General features: G+C 42.6%; 1 protein-coding gene across 1 annotated transcript in view; it reads right to left on the reverse strand.

Annotated features, from left to right (window-relative positions):
- The window catches only part of Dsx (transcription factor doublesex), a 129,527-nt gene that overhangs the window by 14,795 nt on the left and 88,551 nt on the right, over positions 1-26,181 (reverse strand). Inside the window, exon 6 of the mRNA XM_076811091.1 lies at positions 14,808-15,063. Coding sequence (XP_076667206.1) covers positions 14,808-15,063 — 256 coding nt within the window. The remainder of the gene's footprint in view (positions 1-14,807; positions 15,064-26,181) is intronic.

Here is a 26,181-nt window from a genome sequence, read left to right on the forward strand (position 1 = left end):
GTTATCGAATGCGCAGAAAGGTGTCCAAGGATTCGTTACGATTTGTTGCTGAACTCGATTGCGGAGGAATTTAATATGGAACGACTTGTTGGTAAAAAGAAGGCGCGCGTGGCTGTATCAAATAAAATGTTAAAAGTATTTTGAACATGACCTTACACGGTATTATGTAATTACGAGGAGCAGTTCGATTAAAATGCATCAAGTGTCGTTCCTACGCCGGTTTATCTTGTTTTCCAGCCGAGCAATTATCGATAATTGTTATTGCACGCAGACACGCGCATGTTCAGCTATATGAGGAATTAATTAATATATCTAAGGCGATTACAGGCGAATAATGGATAATACTACGAGACCGATGCACAACTACTAATCCCTCATCAATCGCATAGAGTAATTTTGTAGTACTTCTCAAATTAAATTCTGTATAAATGGGGCTCACTGTCTTGGCTTTCTATAAGTGTAAATGCAGGTATGTAAAATGAAATCAAGTACGTGGTATAAATTGTTCAAGATGCATTATCTATTAATTGAAGGTGAAATTCAGCCTCAAATTCATACAAGTACTTAACAAACATAAGGCACAGCTGACGATAAACTATGTACATAACAACTGCTGCACCTTGAAAGAACAGACGACTTTAAATATGACCACATAGTGTCATGTTGCGCATATTGGAACGCGGATGGAAACAAAAACTTTAAAGGACGCTCCAGTGAATCCAAAAGAAGTACACGACCTAAAGTAAAAAGTACTACACGAAACTACCTCGGCCATCCAGTGAGACTTAACCTCGAAGCAGGCCATAATTACAAAGTCGTAAAAGCTCGATCGATGTCTATGAGTTAAGAAATAACTGGTCCGCGAGAGGAAGGCGCATTCTTGGCGGGAAAAAAGAGTCGAGGATGCTGTGATGATGCATCGATTCGCAGTTCATCTCCCATTCTTTCGAAGCAGCATTTCCTGACTGACCAGGTGCCGTCACATAAAGCTATGATTTATAACTATATGCTAGCAGGCAATTTTCTTAGACGCGTGTGATCACCGTCACACGTTCCCAATTCTCGTTTGCCTAGGTTCTCGATATTTTAGCGAACCTGTTCCCGACGCGTGAAATAGTACCTGCAAGTATTGCATTTATCTCGTTAGGGAATCTTCCTTGAAACGACGCAACTAAAAAGTTGTTAGACTATGAAACAACTGCTTCTGTAGGCTAATATAAAAACACTAATAAAGTATAAATTGCCAATACTTCAATAAATATTTAAAATCTGCAAGTCCCTGGATGTCCATCCATTCAACTTCCTTCAACTTGTACACCAGCACATTCCTCAGTAAAAGTAAGTCTATCACACTATCGCAACTTTACTTTGTCCAGGGTTGACGCGAAGTGTATAACATATTCTTAAAATAGTGCAAAATACTCCTCGGCCTGATATACAGGAGAAGACTGGAGGTAAGTCCACCCCTGCAAGAAATCAGTTCCCACTTTGTCTCGCACGTTGACAGTGTACCCCCAAGCAGAAGCGTATCGTGTGAGAAAACCTCGAAGCTGTTACTCGAAGCTAATCGTCATGCCGCTGCAGAACGGTTTCAAACCCATACTCGACACTTTATATCGGTAATCCAGCCGTCGAAGTTTTTCTCCAAACGGCTAATGCCTGTCTTCCAGCAGTGAGCCATTCAGGAAGACGCACGTATCGCGTGTACTGTACGAGGAAGCCAACCGGTCGCGGTCCCTACTGTAAGACATCTAATCCACGTTGCGGCGCTTCCTTCCCGCTTTGCCTCTTGAGAGAAAAAGTGAATTGCTTTTGCGAACTGCTTGGACACAGATGCACGCACTTCGAAACGATCCCCTGGTCCTCGATCGAGGAAGGAAGCAGAATCTGAGCACGCTTTGTACGCCCCGTACGTGTGGCTGGTCGATCGTCTCCTCGACAGAGGACTTCCATCCAACGGATGATCTAGACAGATTCCGAGACGAGTGCTCGAGAGGTCGTAAACGAGGTCTAAGGAGAGGAAGACACATCCAAGCACGTAGCTAAAATGGAAACTGCTCGCGGTGGTTGCGGACGTGAGTGGGTGGAGGTTTATCGCCCGCTGGTAAGTGCTTCGCAGCTTCTCACTTTCATCCCGCTCGCGTTTCCCATCGTCAAAGGGGTTGGGGGGTTGACGGAGCCATAAAATCACCGCGACTACTTCAAATAATACCTATCCTCCGAACGCGGGGAGTAAGGATAGGTCAGTCAGGGCGAAGGTTTAGAGTTTAAACTGTCGACGTCGTCTATTTCCTGTGGCGGGAAGTTAATGCGTCTTTTAGGAAACGGAGGTCTTTGTTCGACGATGGAGCAGCTTCAGTTTAACGGGGAACACCACTGTGACGGCCAGAAAAGTAAGCCATTTTTAAGGATTTTTTTCAGGAATAATTTACAGTTTTCGTAGAAAAAAATTATTACCTGCCTTTAGTACGCTGTCGTAGGAGACTATACAAAAAAAAATAGAAAAACATCTATAAATTTTAATATATTAATTAATCTTCTAGACCTTTACCTACTAAAGTAGGTAATAATTTTTTTTACGAAAACTGTAAATTATTCCTTGAAACAAATTCTTAAAAATGGCTTACTTTTCCGGTCGTTACAGTGGTGTTCCCCCTTAACTGTCACAGCTTTTCGAATTTCATTATATGGAAATCTTAAGGTGGATGGAAGGATTTTATTTTTGGTATTTATCAGTTGATGGTGAAATGGTTGATGTAGGTCACCTTATGAACGTTGAATAGCGGAGTAGAAACTTGTTGGTAGTGGTCTCGTCGCTTGAAAATTATCAAGAAGCTTACTATTCTCCCGCAGTATCCCAAATGTAACAAATTCGCTTTTCGCGGTACGCAGCGTTCGATCAGATTAAGGAATCAAGGTGGCAAACATCCAGTATACTGCACTATTTGACTTAGAAGAATAGGGTATCCAAAAAAAGATCAAAGACAACAAAACACGCTGAAGAATGTACAATAATTTCCACTCGTGTGCCAAAAAGTCTCCCAAAGCTATGACTCAAGTTATCATCACGTTTCATCTCACCCTTGAACACGGACCAACGAAACAAAGAAGCCCGAAACGACCGACCAACGAAAGCACATACAGTCCCTCCAATTTACGTCTCCCACAGTCAACATCCTAGAGTTCGCGTTCTATCAGCAGGCCATCGGGAGCCAAACGGGTACACCCTATCCAAACGTCCAACGAAATCCAGGCGATTCGTCGAAACGCGGGTGGCCATTCTTTCGAGAAATCAGTAGGGAGGCGGAGTTCTTTTGATTAACGGAACGCTGGGTATCCTGGGTGGACCGCGGCGGCTTAGCTCGGGAAGAGGTAAGTTGCCGACAGATGTCGTATTTCATAGAAGCCCGGCTTTATTTTCGCGCGTATGACTTTAACTGTCGATGCGGACTTCGCTTGTATTTCTTCTCAAGTTTTACTGGCGCTAGGTCGACCGCTCCGAGCCGTAAACGTCAGTCCCCTGCTAAAGCCTCGCAACGCCCGCTTGTCAGGTCCCTTCCTCAGCCTTCTCCTTCGCCTGCTCCGGCACCCCCTCGCGCCAGCATCGCCGTGGTGTCTACTTCGGGAACGTCGACCGACGCGGAGGACCGTCCGTCGGTTCAGCCTGCGACCGGGGGTCGTGGAGCGGCACGATCCTCCCTGCTGGTACATCACGTGCGAGCTGACTGCGCGGCGCGAACCTTGACTACGTGCCTTTGTTTCTGGATGTTGATCGATGATGACCCTTACCTGGGAATATTGAGTTTCACGCGGACTACGAAATATGTATATACCGTTGGAAGTGTCTGGCCGCTCGTGTCGAACAGTGGTTCTATTTAGCTTGCAAGCCTGGTAGGTTTGACGGGCCACTGGGGACGCAAATGTGCGCCTGACGACTGGTACGTCAGATGTATTCAGTTTGCAAAGGCGATGGTAGCATTAAAGTGATGGGGTAATGAGGTACCCTTGTAAAGAACAGAAATCAGTGTGACATTTTCAAAATGAAACACTAGAATCCTTCTATCGGCATTCTACTCCACTTACCCGCTTCCTACCACCACAGTTCGCTTTCCCAAGAAAGCACGACCCTTCTGGGAACCTCGCAGCAGATGCTCGGTCATTAACAGTCACGCAAATATTTCCATCAAATTCGTTTAAACTGTCAATTAAAATCTCAAGGGCTTTTCTTCGCCTAACAAGCAAGTAGCGGCGAGAAGGCCTCAAGGCCCCGAATGTAAGCGTTCCCACGAAATTTCGTTTCTGTCGAATTGTATAGGCGGTATCAGAGCTAGAGGCCTTGGCTTGGGGCCGACCGGAAGACGTCGGTGCCCGCAACGTCCCGGGGCTTCATTAAGGATGCAATATGGCGTGGTTTTTGCCAGGCAAACGAAGGGGTCTCGGGTAAGCGCGCGAGGAGAGCGGTCGACTGCTTTTAAAAAAGTTACGACGAGGTTTTATGGGGGTTTAATTGTAGCCCGCGACTGTGGTTAGAAAGTAGTAAAACTCCTTTTACCGGGAGAGCCGCGCCTGTTACACTGCTTAACGCCCGCCGGTTTCTTCGCTACGTGTACGCGTGGAAGACCCGGTGATGAGGAGGCGAGGATGAAGAAGAACCGACCGTCTGGGACTCGCGCATTTCGCTGCCGTTAATTATTGCTTTGTCTTGGGAATTGCGCTTCCATTCTTAGGAAATAGGGCCGACGATCGCCGTCAAGGTCGACTGTACCCACTTTCGTACAACTTCTCCCCCTACGTTGTATGTAATTGCTTTCACCTGAATGCGACGGAACAGTAATGACTGTTCTATAGGGTGGTCTCGTTGTTGGCGGCGTAATCGGCAGAAGGATGATTCTTTACGGGCGATTGAGTCGAAAGTGTTGGTTTGTTAAATAGTTTGAGAATCTGCAGGGCGTTGGTGCAGTGTGCTGAAACTGAGTGCTGCAAATGTTGGCAGAGATCGGAGGATGCTCGTTTGTGTTTGCGAATGGAAAGTGGAACATGGTGCGTGATAATTGAATTTATAGAGTAATACTTGTGTATGAAAAATTGAATGTATTAGGTTTTTATGAAAATGTATCCTAAATAAGTTACAGTAGTTTGAGATTAACCTTGGTAAAGAGATTTGTTCGATTTCCAAAGCGAATTTAATGAATTTTCAGTCATTCCTCTGAAAAATAATGATTTGTTTGTAAAGATTTTATTCCCCTATTCCCTTTTTTTTCATTCACTGAAACGAGAGCAGCATTTTTTTAAAACACTATTGATATATGGTACAAATCTACAGATTTCAATTTTTATTCCAGTTTTATGTAAAAAAACATGGAATATTCAGAAACTTCGAAACTAACCTCTAGCATAGCGATCTGACAAAACTGCAAGGTCTATTAACTCAAGTGTGTTCGTTGGACAGAAGATTAACCATATTCCTTCTCAGGAAATAGTTTCTAAAGTCGCGCGCATTCGTCGAGGAATTGGGATATAAATTTACCGTGTTTTTACGAGTTACGTTCGGAAAAACACGCGCCCATGGCGAAGCGTTATCTCGTAATGTTAAGGAGAATGATTAGATCTTTACTGTCGCATACTTTTACTCGTAAAATCTGTGAGCTGCCTTGTCGATCGTAGTAGGTACCACACGGTCACCCCCTTAACGTGTCTACAGGATATTCTTTACACTTGCAGCTGTAAATGCTAAGCACGCGTGTGTAAATTATAGCAGAGGATTTATGCCACCAATAAAATTATCCTTGGCCGAAGCCAACATTTAGTCTCGCGACTTTCCATTTTCTAGCCTGGGCTCTCCTTGATTTCACATATTTTCATTAAACTGGCCAACATCATGCTGTTAGGTGGCGCGATGTTTTGAAAAATGCCCCTTTATGTCGGTTAGGCTTTCAACTTCGTTTACTTTGAAAGTGTGCAAAAGTCCGGGAACTCTCGAGCAATACTCTCGAGAGTTTCCCAGAAAAAATACACATATGTACATTATATGTACAGGATTGACATTATCAAACCTTGCAACAATAGAAAAATATGTGGTATCTAGCATGAAATTAATTATTCGCGGTGAAACCACTACACCCTTTCCTAAATCCAAAATTTTGTACCGATTAAGTAAGCAAAAAATCGCTCATCTATTAACGCGTTCCGTGCCACGCGGACCACCAGTGGCGCACGATACATATCAGAATTGAAGCTTTCCTTCGAAATCAGAAGGTATATTTCTGAATTCAGTGCCGTGGTCAAAACAGAACAGGCGAAGCTGAAATTTTCCCATAGTTGAATATCGCGATCCACCTTTCTCGTCGCTTTTTAAAATTCTATCAAAAGTTTGAACTTCCGCCGTGGCACGGAACGTCTTAATAAGCCAATAAATTAAAGTACAAAGGGTTAACTGTCTCATTCCTCGACCACAAAGACCGTCAGTATATTTGAAAACGTTATTCGGATTAATTAAGGAGAAACTAACCCTTTCACGCACAGTGGACGCTATACTAACTCGGTACAAGTCTCACTATTAATCCTTAACTGTTTTTGGCAAACGTGACTGGTATTCCGGGTTAGTGGCAGACCCCAAATAAGAAAGAACACAGAAATTTGTAAAGTCGACACTAGCTCAATCTCTATGAATATTTTGTTCTTAGATAACATATAAAATACTAGAAACGTGGAGAGTTAAACTATTATTATAAAATTAATTAGAAATTCAGTTCACGAACTTAGACAACCAAAGATTTTGCAGCGAGCTTTGCGTGCTCGGGGTCACGAGCGACCCCGGGATACCAGTTAAAGGTTAAGCTTGTAGTTTACAGATTCGTGAGAGAGAACGCCTACAGACGACATGGAAAAAGTATCCAGAAACGAAAGATACGATACACATTAACATAAATAAGCGAAACTGATTAAGCGCTGCCTTAAAACTTTCTCAAATGTAATATCTGATAAGCATCCTATCGCATACCGGCGAGTGTATCTCGTTCCGTCCAGCACAGCGGGATGATTGTATCGAACGACGACTTACCTCGTCGCTCGCAGACTAATACAATCTACGCACAATGTCCGGGCAGTGCTGGCCGATCAACGACACGTCGCGCGAAGAATCCAGGTAACCTCGATCCAGCCCCGATGGACAACGTCCCCCCTGACCTTTCGATTCTCGAGTCGATCCTCCCCTTCGAGGACGTCTGAAGCGTTTACGAGCGTCGACAAAGAGACGGAGGAACCCGCGGGTTCCCCTCGCGGCTTCGTGGCTTGCACCGTGAGCCGCGAGAGACGATTTCGACTTCGCTGGTGTCTGTCACATAAACTCCGCCGTTTTACTACGACAGGAGTAAAATAAGCTAGGAGAGGAGACGGGTTGCGCCTCACTTACGACTTCGCGATGACGGTTGCCAGCGAACGATGTCGACGTGGAAGCCCTGGCTTGGTAAGGAGACCGAAAAGAAGAAGAAGAAGAAGAAGAAGAGGCAGAAGAAGAAAAACGAAGCGGAGAGAAGCAAAGCACGATAGGAACAGGGGATCACGGGGCATGCAGGGGCAGGGGGGGGGGAGGGGATACCGCGAGCCGTAAAGCGAACCGCGTTTACGACCGTCGTTAAGTCCGCTCTGAGCGACCTGTCTGATTACATTGATGCTGCTCCACGCTGCAGCAGACAAAACTAATCCTCTCCCCGCGGTCATGTGCCCTTGCCAGTTTGAGTGAATACCTCGATCGGCCAGCCTCGTTGCTTTCTGGTCTGTCGACCTCCTTCATCCCGAACGGACGGCATGAACCGGGGAGGAGACATGGACAGAGGAAGACGCGTCTCAAACGCTGATTGCCGTGGTTACCGACGCCAGGTGTAATAAACAGTGGCAGATTTCTTAGGAACTCGTCGTCATCGTATCGAACTTCGAGTGAGAATACTATGCAGTCAATGGTTGGAGCGAAGATGGGACTTTTTCGTGATGCCTGACAATTGCGGAGTGACGTCTTCGCGCTCCAATAACGCGTGATGTATTTGAAAAACGGGGTCTTGCTGGTTTATCCAGACATTTTGTGTAGTTTCTTTATACCTAACGGTTAGTCTGTCTTGGGTGGAGCGTGGAGGAAGGGGGAAGAACGCGAAGGGTTGTTTCACAGTCGCTGGTCTTGTGACTTATATCTTGTCTGAGTTGTCTGACGGGGCACATGGCATTTCTACTCGCGCGCGGCTCGAAAGTCGCTGCGGTACTTATCAAGCCTGAAAATCTGAACGTGATCGACAAATCTGAAACGGAATGCTCGTGGACGTTCGCTGAAATTACTTTGTTAGCTTTGACGAGTAGTATGTTTACACCCCTCGATTTTTAGCCGTGCCATTTTTCTATGGCAGTCATCGTGGAACATACCGAATTAGAGGAATCGAACTCAACACCCCTAGCCTGTCAGTAGTGTGATACGTCAGACACTATGACCTGGTGATTTTCGTATTGCAATTACACGAAGCGCAACTGTGTCTACCTAAAAATGTTTACAGAAAGTCAGTATAATATACCTCAAACGTTCCTCGAGGTATCCAAGCTGCCCCGCGATTCTTTCTGTATGTCCCATAGAATAAAGCCAAATTTCGTTTTTACGATGGAAACATCGACGTGTTAATAATAAAATCCACGGGGGACACACGAAGCGTAAGCGCAACACATGTCCTGACAGCATCGCGGTAGTAAATAACCGATAACGTCGGAATGGCCGAGCGACTCTGATTGCACAAGTGTTTGGAATTTATAACCGGACACCGGGTCAACATCACGAATCCTTTAATCATCTTCCGCTTTCGTTCACTGCCCTTCACCACCCTTCTGTCGTTCTCGCATCTTTCGACGGTTTTACGAGCGCCGTTGGGGCACGCTGATACCTCCCAGGCTGGGAACGACGTGACCTAAAACGAATATGGCCGATAAATCTTGATTTCGACCCCACTCACTGTCACCGATTGGGAAATCAAAAATCCGTTACCTCTTCTTTTAAAGCCATTTATAAACACATGTAGTGTTCGTGTAAACGCGCCAAAGTCGCAAGCCTCGACGACCTACGATTCTTAAACCAATTCGAAACGAGCGGACTGATGACTCAAACCTCCCCTAATTTCGCGTCGACTATATCATGTTCCAAATTCACGGAAATCTCTGGCAGAAAGTTCAAAGGGTACAGTGTCGAGTGAAATAAACAGAGTCGATCGAAGAATCGCGTTAATCAATACAGAAAATGAGGGAATAATGCAAAGCATCGACCCACGTAAAATTTTCGCAATTCACAGGGGAGGGTGTTCCTGTCCACTCGAAGAGACCACCCTCGCGTTTCTGCAAGCTCGAGCCAGGACTCGTCTACCCCTCCATTTCCCCTAGCTTTCTTCCTACGGAGGAAAATGCCAACGCGGCAACATCCTTTACGGCCGCAGATTTATTGACTCTTTTCCCTCTTTAAACAGAGCATCAATGTCGTCTATAAACGAGACGAGATTGACCTATCGTATCTCTTCACGGAATCTTTCGTTGGAGTATCGCTGTTGAAGTCTTAAGCTTTGGCCACCGTCCAACGAGTTCGTCTCGATAGCGGATGCGGCCTGGACGTAATCTTCCCCGTGCGATTACCGCGTTCCATTTGCGATAATATGATGCAACGATTCGCCAAAGTCGAAGCCCGGCTGAATTGGAACCGTCGCGTCTATTAGACTTGCGCACATGGCGTCTTGAAGATTTAATGTAAAGTAAATCTTTGAGCATTTTGGGAAGAAATTCAGACCATTTGCGGGGTTCTTTCTCACTTGTTTTTTTTTTGTAGTGTTCAACATGCTAAGCAAAATTGACTATGTCTAACTTTACAGGAGATAAGAGACCACAGCCTATTTTTTATCATTTTCAGTTCTGTGTTGTATTCACTTTAAAGAATAGAGCGCTTACTCTGCAGGCAGATTATCGTACTGTAAAGTACGAAACTTTTTAACGTTACTTATATCCACTTATCATAGCAGCTATACTGTGAAAGAAAAATTGTACATTTTTTAAATAGAGCAGTATTGATACACAATAGACATGCATAGTGAAGGAAATAGCTTTTCGATACCCTAAAGTAACTTTTCCTTCCTGGTTTAAAATTGTAATATAAATACTTTGTAACATTTTCGTTAAAAAAAACTGTTACTGTGACTGTAATAGTTTTTGCGTAAGCGTATTCCAAAGTCAAAGTGTTACAACCGCTCCCGGTCTACCCTTATAGGATTTACTCAGGGTAAAATTCTCCAAACGCTTCATCTGTCACGCGTTCGGAGCACTCACAGCTACTACTCATTATTCCAAATTCCCCATTCACGCATTCTTCAAAGCTTCGCAACTGTATCTTCGAAACGAAACACGCCCTATCAACAGTAAATACGAAAATAAGATGTAACTTCTAGGCTTGCGCACGCTGACCACAGAAATGCCGAAGTCACGCACACGTGAGAGCGGCGGTTGAAGTGTGAAATCCTCTGGATCGGTACCAGAATAATTGACAGCGAAGTCGGTCGAATTCGCTTTCCCAAGGCTGCGGTGTCCCGCCGAAATGCCCGGCTAAGAAGGCAATCGTCTAAGGACCCGAACAAAGCCGGAACGAACGGTGGCCAGACGACTCGTAAATTCGATTCTTTATGGTGTTGTCATCGTTAAAACCCGGAGACCGCACCTTCAAGCTCCTGCCTCCACCAGGCATCATCAGCAGCGGCGGCTTTGATGAAGTTAGTCGCGAAAATCGTTGCGGTTCCAAATGCCACGGTGTACAGGCGAACGTCGACAGACATAGCCGCATCTGTTCCGTTTTGTTTCGCGGTTCAACTCCTCCGTCGGGGGAACACTGGCGATAAACGTGCCTCGGCAAATTTGTCCACTTACGACAAGACGCTTTGTCGAACGTTGAGGGAGATATATACGTACTTTAGGTATGCACAGATTCGCCCTGGCATTTGGTATAATCTGGATGTCTTTAACCCCGTGCGCGAGAGTTATTTCCGTCGGAACCTTAGAATATTTAGTTGTCATTAATGTGAGCAAGAAAAATGTGATTGTTTTGGTTTTCTTTTTCTTTTTTTTTTCGTGTGTGCTATCGGTCACACGAAAATGAATATAATGTAGAGTCGGTTTAGTCTAATGTGAAGTTTCGAATGGTGTACCAAGTATTTATACGCTAGTGTGTGCAGTGTACTGCATATGTTGATATTTATTTATGTATGTGTCTATTGGTACTCTGTACAGTTCTAATCACTCCGTTGTAGAGTGATTAGCACGTTATGTGCCACGTGCAGCACTGATGATCCAAGATATTTATCGGAAGTGAAGCTGTAACGGAACGGACAGGCGTATTTTACAACCGAATATTCAAATTAGAGTAGAGGAAAAAGCTGCTGGAATAACGAAGAATTTTATACAATTGGTGCTATCGAAAATTTGATATTTCACGGTGCAGATGGTCGTGTTAAGTGTAATTCTAATTATTATAAATGTATTTCTATTTCGCAACTTCATGGTTTTGCAATAATCTACAGAAAGTTAATCAAATTCTCTAAACCATAAAATCTTTGACTGCCATGTTACTTCCCATCAAAACGTGTCGGGAGGACGCATAGGAAGTTTTCGTTTTTATATGCTATAAGAGACACAGTTACAGGAAACGAGAAGGAGTCACGAAGAAAGAAAATGTAAATGCGCGTATCAGAAGAAGGAGACGGAAGAGGGAAGCAGAGGGAAGTGGAGCAGTTCCCTCGTCTGAGCGATGTGCGATCTAGCTGGCTCCTGAAAGGGCATTTTATAGGTTGGAATCTGTTTTATGTGCGCTGGATTTGCGATTACGACCCAGACTTCGAAGGTTTCTGACAAAAGACGAACGCCTAGAGAAGACCAGAGCTTTATAAGCTAAAACAAAAACTAATCCTTCTGGCTTCCGCTGGGGACTCGTATTCGCTTCGTTCTTAGGCTGCCCCTGGTTGATTACGATTCCGATCAGAACGAGCCTGACGCGACCTCAAGATGCAATTTAAACTAGATCTGAAGATATCTGCGTGAAGTGGAAAGAGATCTCACGAGGGAAGACTTAGTTCTGTATTTTTGTCCTACTTCTTTCTCGTGAAACCATTTTCTAATAACGTAACTGATTCTCCTGAAATGATCTTATTATAAATATCATTGCAATGTTATAATAGCCTAAACCAAATTTAAAAATGTTAATTAAAAAAATTATAAAATAATAAAATAAAAGAAATAAAAAATACAGTACATTGAACATAAAAAGAAAGAAATTAAAGTGTTAATGTAAGTTCAGATGTGGTAAAACTTTAACTTTTTAGCGCTATTTATATATGATGAGCCAATGTTACCCGGTTGCGGGGTAACATCGGCAGGTATTTAACATGTATTAAAGAAGGATAAGGACACAAATTTTATGCATTTTTACACTTGTAGTGCATTCACAAAAGATGCAATGTTGAATAGGATACTTAAAGCAAACGTAAAAATGTTAATTTTTATATTATGTAGCAAAATGTTCCAAAAGCATGCCAATGTTCCCCCAGTTTACGGTACTTGAATTCTTTTGCTTAGATTATATTATTTTCAGTAGTTCATGCAGTGTCGAGGTAGCTAACAATTTGTAAAAATTTCAAGTAGGTACTGTAAATCAACTGCCAATAATTTAATGCCATCACCTCGTGAATACGTAAAATACAGCGCATTTCCTATTGCAATGAGCAATATTATTTCAACTCAACAATCTATCTTTCTACAAATCTTTCGTTTTCAGTGTCCTGAGAGGTGAAGTTTTCAGAAAATTGCAATACAAGAATCGAAGTTATTAAGACTTTAAAATACCGGCGCAATATGCTCTCGACCTTTCATTAAAGCTAACGTGGGATCTCCTCGCGGCGTATCTTCGTTTACTCAATACCATGCTTAACCGTATTTGCGTTCATTTAAATTTCTAATGTTCTTGTTTTTAAAGTGCCCGGACAAAGTAACGACCAAGGGTATCGCGCGTTCTCACGTAAGAACTTCGATAATTAATACGTAAATCTGCGGCAGTAACCAACAATTAAGTCCATGTGCCCATTAAAAATCCTGTGTCCGGGCAGAAATGTCTTACGACGATATATCTTGCAATCTCGGAAAGTACCGTGTTCAAAGCTTGGTTCATTTGAAATCTGCTCACCGAGAATAATTTTAGAGATAGAAACAAGAGAATCTACGTGCCGGCTGCCCATTCTTATTGCAATTCATTAATTTTAAGTTCCTTGTAGACATTTCATGGGAAAACCAATTCTTCACAAAATTGCTTATAAGGTTATTAAAAGGGACAGCGCGAGGTTAGAATTTAGCTTCTAACCAATTTGGTTAAAATCATGCATACAGTTTAATAGTTGACGCTACGTAGAACGACGCTTTTAACGCGTAGAACGCACTACCCAACATTTTACATAAAAATCGAAATCAGTGTTTCACCTCTGGCAGATTTATATGACTAATTGGAATATAAAAATTATTGAACATGCATACAAATGCCTAGAATTACAATACAAATTACATTTAATCAGGAGCACCTTGCTTATACATGCAAAGTTAAACCAGATGGCTGAGCTGAACCTTGTGCACTCTCCTTGCCAGTGTCGTAATAGCGATTCTATTAATCGTATTTTCTGATGTGCCAATTTATCCGCGAGTAACGTGTAGTATGTCCCATTGAGCTCTAAACAAACTGGAACGCGAACAGGGCAATGGTGGCTGGTCCGAGAATGAGGGAACAAACAGACTATAGATATTGAGCTGTATATGACTGGTTATAGATGTGTAGTGCATAAAACATAACACAGATCACGGCACGGCGTCTACAATTTGCTACGCGACAGTACAGATAGAGAGACATAATACGAAGAAGAAGGATAGGTTCACCGCTTATATTCTATTTCCCTCGGACCTCCGTCGCCTCTGCTTCTTCCCATTGCTGTTCACTCTTCAGTTTGTTTAGAGCTCAATGGTACTTCCTAACGTTACAATGGAATCTATTACCGTGTGAATAACCCACCCCACGTAAACATCACTCATGTATGAAAGAAGCTAATTCCCTTTAAGTCTCGAAAAAAATTAAAAAAGTTCAGATGCAAAGATTGTGAAATCAACTTTGCTAATTCCAATTGTATACAAATCAATTCGGTGCTAAGATTTTCAGCTTCGGTTTTAAGTAATTAGCGGGACATTATAAGATTTCTGGAAAAAGGTTTCCGTCTGTTGATTCTGCTTTCGAAAGGCGACATCTACTGGCGTCAAGTGGAGAAGTAAAACGAGAATGGCGACATCTACTGGCGTCAAGTACTAGCGCGCTACGTGACGTCTGACTGTCTCGTAAAAAAAGTATCATTTTGATAACTATTAATTCAGAATAATTCTTTTATCTTTTAGAAAAACAGCTTGAAACATTAAGTAAAACGACAAATGGGTTAAAAAAAAATTATTCGCTGGATCGTGTTAAAACTATGTCTAAGATAATAAGGCCTAAATAGCTGCGGGGTCGTACCCATTTCGCTAGCATGTTCGCTCAGTCTGCCTATGGGTAGAGGGTGGAAAGGGAATTAGCTTCCAGACGCGACCGCGTCTGTTCATCATAACGCGTTCATTTATTTTTCCGTTTCCTATGACCTGTGCTTTTCCCTTCATGTTTGCATATTTGGGCCCCCTCCCGCGCATTGCCGAATGGGCAGCCAACGCTGGAATGTACAGAAAATGGTACTCACATAGGCTCCGTAGCAGAATGTTCTGGGGGGCTGTCAGGACTGGCTGGTACTCTAGTAACCGGTATATGAGGATGCAGGGGGTCTAAGAATGGATGGAAGTGGGCAGCAGTCATTTGTGGTACAATCCCTATGTAGGGTGCCTGCCCGTCGTAAGTCGGTGGTCCCGTGGCGGAGCACCCGGTGCAGCAATACGTCCGACGAGATTGGACCAATCTGAATGCTTTCCAGAATTCCAACGTGCGGATATCGTTGGTGGCTGTTGGGGAAAAAGAAACGACAGGTTACACACTGGACCCTCGACACTTTCCTGCAATTAGAGCGCAAATCCTCTTATAACACGAAATTTCATACTGTTCTATCAGAACCGCGTTAAATTTTCTCATATGATGCATATCGTAAAGTATGAAATACGAACGTTAAGACTCCGTTTCATAAAAATAAAATCAAAGATTGATAAAAAAAATTCATAGAGCAAGAAATAATAAAATCACATGTGAAAATGACTTTAAAAAGTAAAAACTCATATATACATGAATTAATCAATATTTCTTGAGTAGGCGATATTAGGTACACTTTTTTCAGGACTGGATCCGTGCATGTCTTACGTTTTTAATTTCTAATTATAACTTTGTAGGTTTCAACGATTCTAACTCATGCTGCATGAAAGACAAATACCTTCTCTTTACTTTGAAACGAACTGCATGCATAAATATCAATTATTATTCCATTGACAGCGATTTAAATTTGCTAGGCGATATTAGGTACGGTCACCCTATTTCTACTTTTTAATTTTACTAAACAAATTCATGTGTGATATATCATAGTAGAAAGGAATGATAGTGATTGAAATGAATATATAAATAATATGTACATGTAGATGTGTGTATACCAGCGATGCTCCGATGGGCGGTCCGAGAACGCGAGCATCCATAGCGTTTTCTACGAGCCGCGCGGAAGGGGTTGCTCGAAGCCAACGAAGCGGCGGGTGTGTAACGTGTAGGCTCGTACCCTTAAGGTGAAATTCCACGGCGCGTGGCTCGCTGAATCGCGCTCGCCAAGCCAACTCGCTAAACCTGGGCGAGCCGAGCCGCGCGGTAGAAAACGCTATGGATACTTGCGTTCTCGGACAGCCCTTCGGGGCATCGCTGGTGCATACAGTCATGGTTACCAGGACGGAAATCAGGAAGTCAGTTTCTCATGCAGGGGATTGATATTGGGTTCTTCGAGTTAGTAATAGGTATTCGAGATTCCCAGGTGCATACTTACATGGGGTATCGTTTTGGAAAACATTTTCTTTCAAAAGATATTGTTAATACAGTAGCTTTTATGTTTAATTTGCATCCAGCAGCTTGGAATACTACTAATTGTAAACTCATTGCCCTTTCAACGATTGACAATTATTTTCTTCCTCTAACTTGAACACTGCATTCTACGTGTATGCAATGCTACATATTAATTTTATTGCTCATTCTTATGAAACCGATTCTAAATATAAAAATGAGGAATGTGTTTAAAAATCAAACACAGGGAAAATTTAATACAATTCCATTAGAGTTCTATATAACTGTATAAAGTTTCTACCCACTTCAGTTTAATTGGATTCAAATGCATATAATATTTTGATTTGATTAAAGCCAAATTTGATTAAATATTATACATTTCCCATATTATAATCCCGATTTCGTTTTCATTCAATAATTTCATTCGATATCATTTAATTCTTACTTCGTGACAAGATATATACGAGGCTGGCATCAAACGAATGAGATTTTCCTTTCACTGAAGTTTTGGAATGTCGAGGGCAGTTCTGGTAAATGTTAAGAAGTCGCGGATACACAGTAACAACTAAAGAGAAAACTACTTCAGTGAAGTAGCAGATAAGTATACACAAACTGCTATGTCCGTACACAGTATATCTAAAAATTTAATTTCAATTTCAATTTCTCCACTTTGTTAAACTGAAACAGAAAACATTGGCAGACCTAACAAATGCTACCCTGCCTTTCCGAACACTACGACTTCGAGATGTTTTGAGCGACAGATATAAAAGTGCAATCACAGTGCACTCCAGATGGAAACAGAATTCAAATTGCTCAGTCTCAATGAAACTCTTAAATAAGTGCAGGTAAATAATGCACCGGAGTTTAAAAGACGCCTGGTTTCAACCCCCCGAATTCCAAACAGAACATATATTCGAGCATACGTTGTTTAACGTCACTTTCAACCACTAAACATACCAATGTGAACCACAGTTGAGGAGTAGAACTTGGACCTCAAACTATTTAGTAGCACCCAACTTTAATTCTGAACCTAGACCATCCTAAAATTATTGCCTCCTCCTCAGCCTCCTATACCCAGCCATCTACTCGCAAGGTGCACTCTCCAAACCCCGAAGCACCCCCCAGACCATATCGAACCTGACGTCCCCCTTCCCAAAATACCTACACAGTGTGCCAAGCAGATCGCCCAACTCCACCGGCACAATGGCCAAACGGCTCCGAGTAGATTGCGGAGGGATGGATGTGAACAGTGTTCACCCGGACCACCCTACGTAGGTATTATTAACAACGGGGGCCGCGACTCCCTCTAACAATGGAGGATTCGACCACTTCGGGACGAGCATCATCTCGAGGGGGAAGCCGGAGAACGGTGCACTTGGAATTCATCGCGGGTCATGACCAATAGGAATTCACCCTTTCACACACCAAGATGGCCGACCCCTCCAGGCGTGGTTTTCACTAGAATCCGAACACTAGAGAACCTACCCTTTCGAGCCCTCGCCGTTCAATCGATACCACGTAGCTTGAACAGTAGCCATTTCCGCGTTAACAGGGTTAAGTAATGGCTGACGGGGTGCGCTGCCAACCGAGGAATTCTGTTTTTCATTGTTATTATTATTATCGCAATTAGCCGTGGGTCCAATTTACAGCGCCTGCGTGAACGGAACACTTGGTGCTGAACGCAAGGGTAATAGCGGCCCTCTCGTGGCATTCCACGGGCAGTTTGCGGTCGGCGGTGCGCCTCGGAGGAGGATCCACTTCCTGCCACACTTTGATACTCTGGGCTTCGGAGAAATCGATCAGTCCCTTCGTCGGCTACTGTGCGACTTCCGAGCTTAATTGCGGGACTCGCGCCAGCAGGTATCTCGCCCAGTGTCTTCATAATCTTTCACCAGTGAGCGCACTGCTGTTGTGAGAATTCAGATGGACTTGATCGTCACACAAAGAATAATAGCATGAAACTGGTCGAAGTCGGTAGGTGTATAAAATGTATCTTGGTAATTTTCCCATGAACTTTCTTAATTCGTAATTCGTTCTCGGCATCAGAATTTTACCATTTTCGATTGAAGCCTGGGATAGCTATTGGACTGCCTTCGTTCGTGATTCGCAGTTTATTAACAGGGAGGTATTACTTTTAGTATTCAATTTATTACTTATTAAGACGCCAACCGATTTCGAAGTGTATTAGTAGGTACGCTACGCCCGACTCCACACCAGCGTGCACTACTTACAAATTTCTTTATTTCACAGGGGAAATAAACTTATTCCGTATGACATTTACGATCCTCTTAATTTTTATCACTGCGGTGTCGTTCTACTTTCGTTTGCTAATTAGCCATTAAAAATGGCAGAAATTACGGCGTATCCTTAAAACACGATAAGAATAATTTACTAGGCAAGTCACTAGGCTCTTGCAGCTCGCGTTCCACACTGGAAAGCTCGGTATATGCTAATCGTTTTTCCTCGCAGCTGTAATGCGCACATAATAACGTATCGCGCGCCGCAATGTATCCATTCACAAAACTACTGCGAAGTGTCGTGAATCTCGATCTGTAACTCTGATATTCGAAGGATATTAATTGCACGCTCGATATCTTACTCGGCGCGATCGCGCATAACGGATCGCAGCCGAAAATAAAGTTCCCACCCTGAAAGCAACCAGCAATTATTCCTTCGAAGAGAGAGGCGCGGTATCGATGGTTCAATAATAATTGAAGTGCGCACGAAGATGTGTCCGTAGGCGTTCTCAGAAGACAGTTTGACAAATGCGATTGTAATTAAGTGTTACCTCGAAATTCCCGTCTCAGGAGAAATCGAGGGTGTCAATTTCAATTGCCAACGATTTACACATTTCCCTGTGATACCATTCAAGTAACGAACGAGAATATTTCTGCATCTACTTTCCTGTTTCTGTTACTTCGTTTCCGTTGGATTCTTCCTTCGCTTCTAGTTTAATGCAATATTCCTCAAGGGGATGAAAAATAAAGATGGTGAAAAATTATTAGACTACCAGGTAAATGTGAATGAAAAATTCCAGTAGCCTCTCTCCGTGGTCGTGCATAAAGATCCTGACAGGATTAAAAAGTACAGAAAGTACTCCAAAAATAGAATGTAACCTAATCACACTTCACTTGTCACCAAACCTTATTAAGAGAAGAAGACCGTAACGCATTTTAAACGCGTTTTTCTCGAAACCACGTATTCAGAATTGGCGTCGGGGATAACTGAAAAACTATTTGACCAATCAACTTCAAATTTTGCACACTTTTAGTTTATAATATTCCTCGGAATATAAACCACAAGGTTTAACCAAATTGTTAATTTTAACCACTGTTTTTAAGCAAATAAAACGCGAATATTTGGCCAAAATCACACCTAATTCTTTGAAGTTCCGCCATTTTTAAAATATGCAATTTTTTTACACCAATTGTGATTCGTATTCTTAAAATTGGCACATAAATTGAAGAAAAAATTATTGGTCTGTTTTACATAACTACCAGAGACGCTAAAACCGGCGTCATTTTGCATCTCGAAAAAATCTATTTCAGATACTGCTCCGTTTCTTTCGTATTTATTATAATTTTACTGTTATAAAAATTTTGTTTACTTGTTCTAACATTAAATAAAGTACCCTTACAGTTCCGAAAGGATTGGCACATTGGTGTCTTTGCAAAAAATTCGTAAAAATGAATACAAAAATAAACCGTTTATACGGGCTTCTCCCCTTATACTAAAAGGAGAAAAATCACAAAGGATCAACCTTGTGAGTCCCGTAGGAAGCTAAAGTACCATGAAATAAAAGCAGCACCTTCCACAAAAGACTGCACCATGTATCCCGATCGACAGCACTCTTCCTAAACCTCCCTTGAATTGCGAACACAAAGCGCAGTATCGGGCATTCATCGCATTTCCAATCCCGCCAGTCCAAAAGCAGTGCGTTCGAAGAATGCCGAAACAAAGGATCGTTCTCGCCGCGCGTGCACCGTCCTTTCGGTTGCATCGCGCGGCAACGGTCGATCTCCATTCTCCGGCAAGATTCATTCGACGTTCGGATCGGGCAGATGAATCCGGGGTGAGCGGATCGCACTTGAAAACCGGGCGTAAAAACGCTCCGCGACTCGTAAATTATATTTTACGGCGCGGCTTCGCGTGCACGCAGCCCCGTCCGGTTGATCGTTGTGCATGCGCGGACTCCCGGCCGATCGGCCGGCTCCTGTGTGCCGAGCGGCGATCGTATTTATCGTTGGTGTAATTCGATTCGAGGGACGCGCGCAATTGCCGCGCGGCTCGAGATTATTCACACTAATCTAGATCGCGCCGGGAAATTATCGTGCCCGTCCGAGATGCTCGTGATTGAGTGTCACCAGGAGGAATCGTAATTCCAACGGCGGGGTCTCTGATTATACGCCCAGGTCCCGAGAGGTCCTTCTGTTTTATCGCTGTCGTAATTATGCTGACGCGATTATGCTCGCTAACGATTTCGGACGTTATCGATGAGATCGCGGAGATCTGGCGCCTTTCCCTGTGCATCGCTCAATGATCGAACGGGAAGACCACCCCCATTTCTCGTGCCGCCGCATTGTGCACGGGTCAATGGGAGGCCTCCGGTGCGCATGCACGAGTAGAATCTGGCAGCCCAGCAATTAAGGAATTTTTTTGTTCGATGTTATTTAACACTCCCGTGCGATTCGTAAATAAGTGTCGTCTGAAATTTGGGCGAAGATGATCGTACGGGGGACGTTGATCAACGCGACCGATTAGGCTTACACGTTTTATTATAAGTATAGGTGCTTTGTATCTAAAAATTACGAGGTTCGTGGAAACTTATTTGGAAGCATAAATTTTGTATCTATTAAAGTATATAAGCATTCTTTGTTCGATAAGAGCAACTATGGTATACCTCTGTATGATAACGACGTTTCTATTTCTGTGGCGAACCTCCATCAGGAAAACAGACTGCGTTACAAGGCCATTAAATATAGATAAGCGTGCAAAGACGGGAATTTATATGTGAAAGTATTGAGATACTAGTAGACAAGTAACTCGATTGGGACTGAATACTGAATACCTAAATTACCTAGGAGAGACCGGGGCAAAGTCAACCTCGGGGTAAAATGAGCTTTCATAATTATTCATTAACAATAGAATATACTTACAAAATTTGGTGACGTAATAAATGTGCGTAATACCGCAATGATAATTATGCACATTCAGATATCGAAAAATGGAGATTCATTTAAAAAATTAAAAATGAAGTTTTAGAGACTCCCAATTGGTTTTCTTTTCAATTTAGCTTTTTGGATAAATGAGTCTTAAATGTGTTATTTTAACTCCAAATTTTTTCTGCGTGTTTATAACAAGCTTATAAACATACATGTACACGCGTTTGAGAAAACATTAATCCTAAGATTATTAAATAATTAATTTTCCACTGAGTACACATTCGGGGTAAAGTGGCCGGGGTAAACTGAGCTGCAAAGAAAAGATGCGCGAGTGATGTGCGCAATAACCTAACCTGTCAGCTAGCTGGGAAACCACGCGGCGTGATGGAAGAGAATCTAACTTAAAAAAAAATGAAAAATCTGCCACAGTTTTTGACAACCACGGCTCAAAAAAAAAAAACAGACACTGACGTGCTACACACGTCGTCATCCCAGCGCAAGGGGTCAATAATTACCTATATCCTTAATTAAAACTCGTATTTTATTTCAGCTCACTTTACCCCAGATAGTAATGTGGTAAAGTGGTCGTTTTGGCATTTTCTTTTCAAGTTGAATTTTAATGTACTTTAAGTTTATTTTAAATACTGCTATTCGTCATTTATCAATAGTAATGTTCAAATTATCAAAATTTTATTCGACTTCGAACTTTTTTCATCTCACTTTGCTCCGGTCTCCCCTATATCATAATTACCTCTTCAGGTAATTTACCTTCCACGTATATGTTGCAAAAAGACAATGGTCATAATATGAACTAAAGTGACCTTTGTATTTTATTAGGCACATGGAGACCAAGTCACATGGAGAGAGCCAGATACCTGCCTCTTTCTCTCAGCGAACGTGGTCCAGCATGGTCGAAAGAGGGTGGAAATATCGCGAGGTGCGCGCGAAAATAGGATTCGCAGCTGCAGTCGCAGCAGCTCCCCATAATTGCCACAACTTCCGGCGTCGCTAACAATCGCGTCACGTCATTTTCACGATTTCATGAACGGCGTGGCGACTCTAAATATAAAGTATCGGTAAGCAGCGCGCTTTCCCCTTCCTTCTCCATTGGCACTTCTTACCGTTCATCCGGTGTATTTCCTATCGTCACACGTGCGCTAATGGGAAAAAGCTGTGCGAACCGCGCCTATCGACGATTCGCAAGTGGATGTAAGTGACCGTGGCCGGTTTTAGCAATCTGAGCTAAGACAAAGAGCACGAACCCTTCAAGATAACAAACGAAATATTGTATCTCCAAAGCTCCCTTTCCTTCACGCGACGCTTCTCTGACTTATCATTCGAAATATCAGACCTATGTATTAACTGTGCAGATGTAATTACTTTAAAACAGACACCAAAACGTTGACGACGCGTAGGTGGCTACACATAAAACACCAGTCGCGATGGCGCAAAAGCATTTCCCGTGAAAAAGGGCTCCGCGGTAAAGAGCCTGCCTCCTACCGGGAACTTTGATATTTAACCCCCTTTTACGATATTGTAAATGACTTATACAGGACTATGTTCACCATTGGCGCATTTAAGAAACCACACGCGACTCCTCGAATTTTCCCTTCGCCTGCTGCTGATCCTCTCGCTCGTCTGACGTTTTATAACAGTCCCCAGCGATGGCGGTTGCGCGTTTTCTAAATGGCGCCTTGAAGCGTTCGCTCCGTGCCCGCATTGATGTCACCAGCGTCGTCATTATTCGTAATGGAACCAGCTGCTGGCCAGACGGAAATAAATTCACGCGTGTACGGACACGCTTCACGTGTCATTAATAAGGGCAGCGCGACTATGGTACCAATGATTAATCATTGGTCTTGCGCCAATTCTATTGTATCAGTTGCATCTCTCGCGCCACACCGCCTTACCATTTGCGCAAACAGAAGGGGGTGCTTGAGCGAAACTACGTTAGTGGAACAGGAATAATACGAAGAGTTTAAATCATCAGCGGTGATGGGCTTGAAATATAAAGTTGCCAGTGCTTGGTTCTACGTAGTCTTTCATTGGTCGTTGGAATGTGAATAAAAAAAATTAAAAATGTGGAGGATAGTTGACATTGTAGCAGCTGAAGAATTGATTGTTAAGATTGATGGAAAAGTGAAACAATGATACTACTTTACCCCCTTGGGGTTACATGAGTATATAACTACTATTTATTTTCAACAAAATCTGAAAACCTGAATTTTGTTTGGAACGCGTTCACCACATTTAAATTCACCCGCAACGTAATCGATTTTGAAAATGCCTCGTTCAAAGAAGAGTTATCCTACAATTTCAGTTTATGGTTTGTCCGAAGATTTATATTTGTACCGCAAGTTCAATGGCACTATCATTCGGCAGCTAGAAACATTTTACTGTATAGTAACGAGTTATTGTATCGCATAGTAGTCGATCGATCGAGTTCTTATGCAAAGTTATTTGATCCACTGGGTCTCCTTGATTATACACCACGCAACCAACAGCTAATTAATTAACCCCTAACCGTGAAACAGCAGAAATAGGAGCCGCATCTCCCATCTTAATTTCTATTTTTCCTGCTACAGTGTCAGTGGCAACTCATACAACTCCTGGGCTATTATATCGGCGACTAGTGCAGTCAGACACAGCGCGTCTGAACGAAAATCGAAATCCACGCCACAGAAAGATTATTTCTAGTTTCAATTCACCGAACCAGTTCCATAATTTATAAGCAGCAAAACGCACAGCGTGGAAACTACCATATGCTACTTTCAATTTTTTTCTCTGTGTTCGTACGATATTTGTTCACTGATAATGGATACTATAGCTTCATGTCACTCCGCGCTGGAATACACGCGAACTTATGTTCTTTGAGGAATAGAAAGTTCTTACCATCAAACGAGAAAGGAAGAGGAGGCAGCCACGATAATTACCTAACACTGTAATTTCACAAAAAAAAAGGGTTCCAGTTTCACGGTAGGTATACACATCTGTGGCTCGCGACTGGAATTATGGATATAGGTACACTCGGGCGTTCACTATGCAGAGACAGCAATGACATAAAATAGACAACGTGTTTGAAAAGTATTTCGTGCGAAGAGGCTCTAAAGGTGCGAATCCACGATGAGATCTTACGTGAGACTTTTTTGTCACGCGACTAAAATCTCAGCATCAACTAAATGTAAATAACTGAAATAGTCGCGAGACGAGATTTTTGAAAATGTATTACGAAGAGTCTAATTTCATGAAATTAATGACAAAATAATTAAAAACTAATAAAATAATGAAATAATTGTCTCATGAGATTAAAGTCTCACGTGAGACACGATATTCTTGACTCATCGTGGACTAGCACCTTAAAACACGAATCTGTCGAAGCTTACATCTTCTTTAATACAACTCCTAAGTTAAAGTTCACTTCGTTAGATTAGTGAATCCAACGTCAGCATGGCAGATCAAAGTCGTCGCCCCTCAAAGCAAAGACTTATTCGTACAAACTTTATTCGATGCTCTACACTTCTTTCGAATGATCCCTTCGCGAGCATCCCCTCGCATTACACGCTTCTTTTCAACTCAGTTCGATATTAATTGCTCGATCAGCAATATTGTCCCAATAAAAAAAATTGTGATAATTGCTATGCGTGGGGGGGGGGGAGGGGGTGGCTAATTGCTTAAGGCCTAGCAAACTTTTCCAAGTTCGTGGAGAATTAAAGTAAGTATGAAGGGAGCGCGAAACGCGTGGTGCTGTGACGCGATATTATTATTCGAAAGTTTTTTAAAGTTCAGGCACTTCGAACGGTCGCTTTTACGACGTCCGCACAATGGCAGCTCCGATGGTTTTACATATCGTAAAGTGCGTGCACGGGCTAAGGAGCGCATATAAATCGGCTCGCCTGCTGTTATGTCTCCCGTGTGCAGACGCCCGTTTACCATTTTATGCCCCCAAGCCGTTTAAGCTTTCCCCCTGTCGCCCCCTTTCTCTTGCTGCTTTTTTTTCACTGTTCTTTGCCACGAAGTCGGCGATTCTCTTGGAGCCACGAAACGCGGGCGCAGATTCCAGGGGCCCAAGCAGACTTCGCCTTCGACAGTCACGATCGAGTTCTTGAAGCGAGTTTTTCACTTAACTCGGCCAATTTCTGGAGGAGGAATATCCCCGACAATCTGACTACCATGATTGCTTGTTCTGACAATATATGATGCGGAGTGATTTAAAAATAGGTGGCTATCGTCAAGTAGAAGCTATCGTTAAAACGAATTCAACGACGGCATCTTCATCCTGAGGATCGGATTGGAAATACTCGATAAAAAAAATTAAAACCGCCCTCAAAAAAATAAAAATACACTGAAAAGTAAGAAATTTTTTTCTTATTTAATCTATGAATTTTTTATGTCGGCGCCTCATCATATGCACTGTGTAAATCTGGCGCCGACTTAAAAAAAATGAAAGTCGTAGATGAAATAAGGAAAAAAATTATTTTTTACTTGTTAGTGCATTTTTTTTCAGGTCGGTTTTAATTTTTTTTTTTTTAATTTTTATTTTTTACTTTTTCGTTATTTAAGTTGTATAGCAACATTTATTTTAAAAAATATGGGCAGGCCTACAAAAGGAGGTTGTCTTAAAAAACAGAACCGTTTGCTAGAAACGGAAGATTCCAATAATATAATATTGTAACGTAGAGGGGACACGATTCCGAGCGATCGCTTTCGCTGCTTTCTTGCCGATGGCGAGAGCGTGATGGATCGAGAGCGAATCAGAGGGACTGAAAACGAACGAGAAACGGTACGAGACAGACGACGCGTTAATATTTTGTCTCGCTCCGTGTTTCGAACGCCTGATACTCCGGCCTTTGTATTATAATGATTATAATGAAACAAGTTTCTTATTCTGTTTCTTCTAACTTAATCTTGGTGGGAGCCGAGTTAAAGGGATAA

Source organism: Andrena cerasifolii, chromosome 4 (assembly GCF_050908995.1).
Source record: "Andrena cerasifolii isolate SP2316 chromosome 4, iyAndCera1_principal, whole genome shotgun sequence".
In the NCBI taxonomy this organism is placed as follows: domain Eukaryota; kingdom Metazoa; phylum Arthropoda; class Insecta; order Hymenoptera; family Andrenidae; genus Andrena; species Andrena cerasifolii.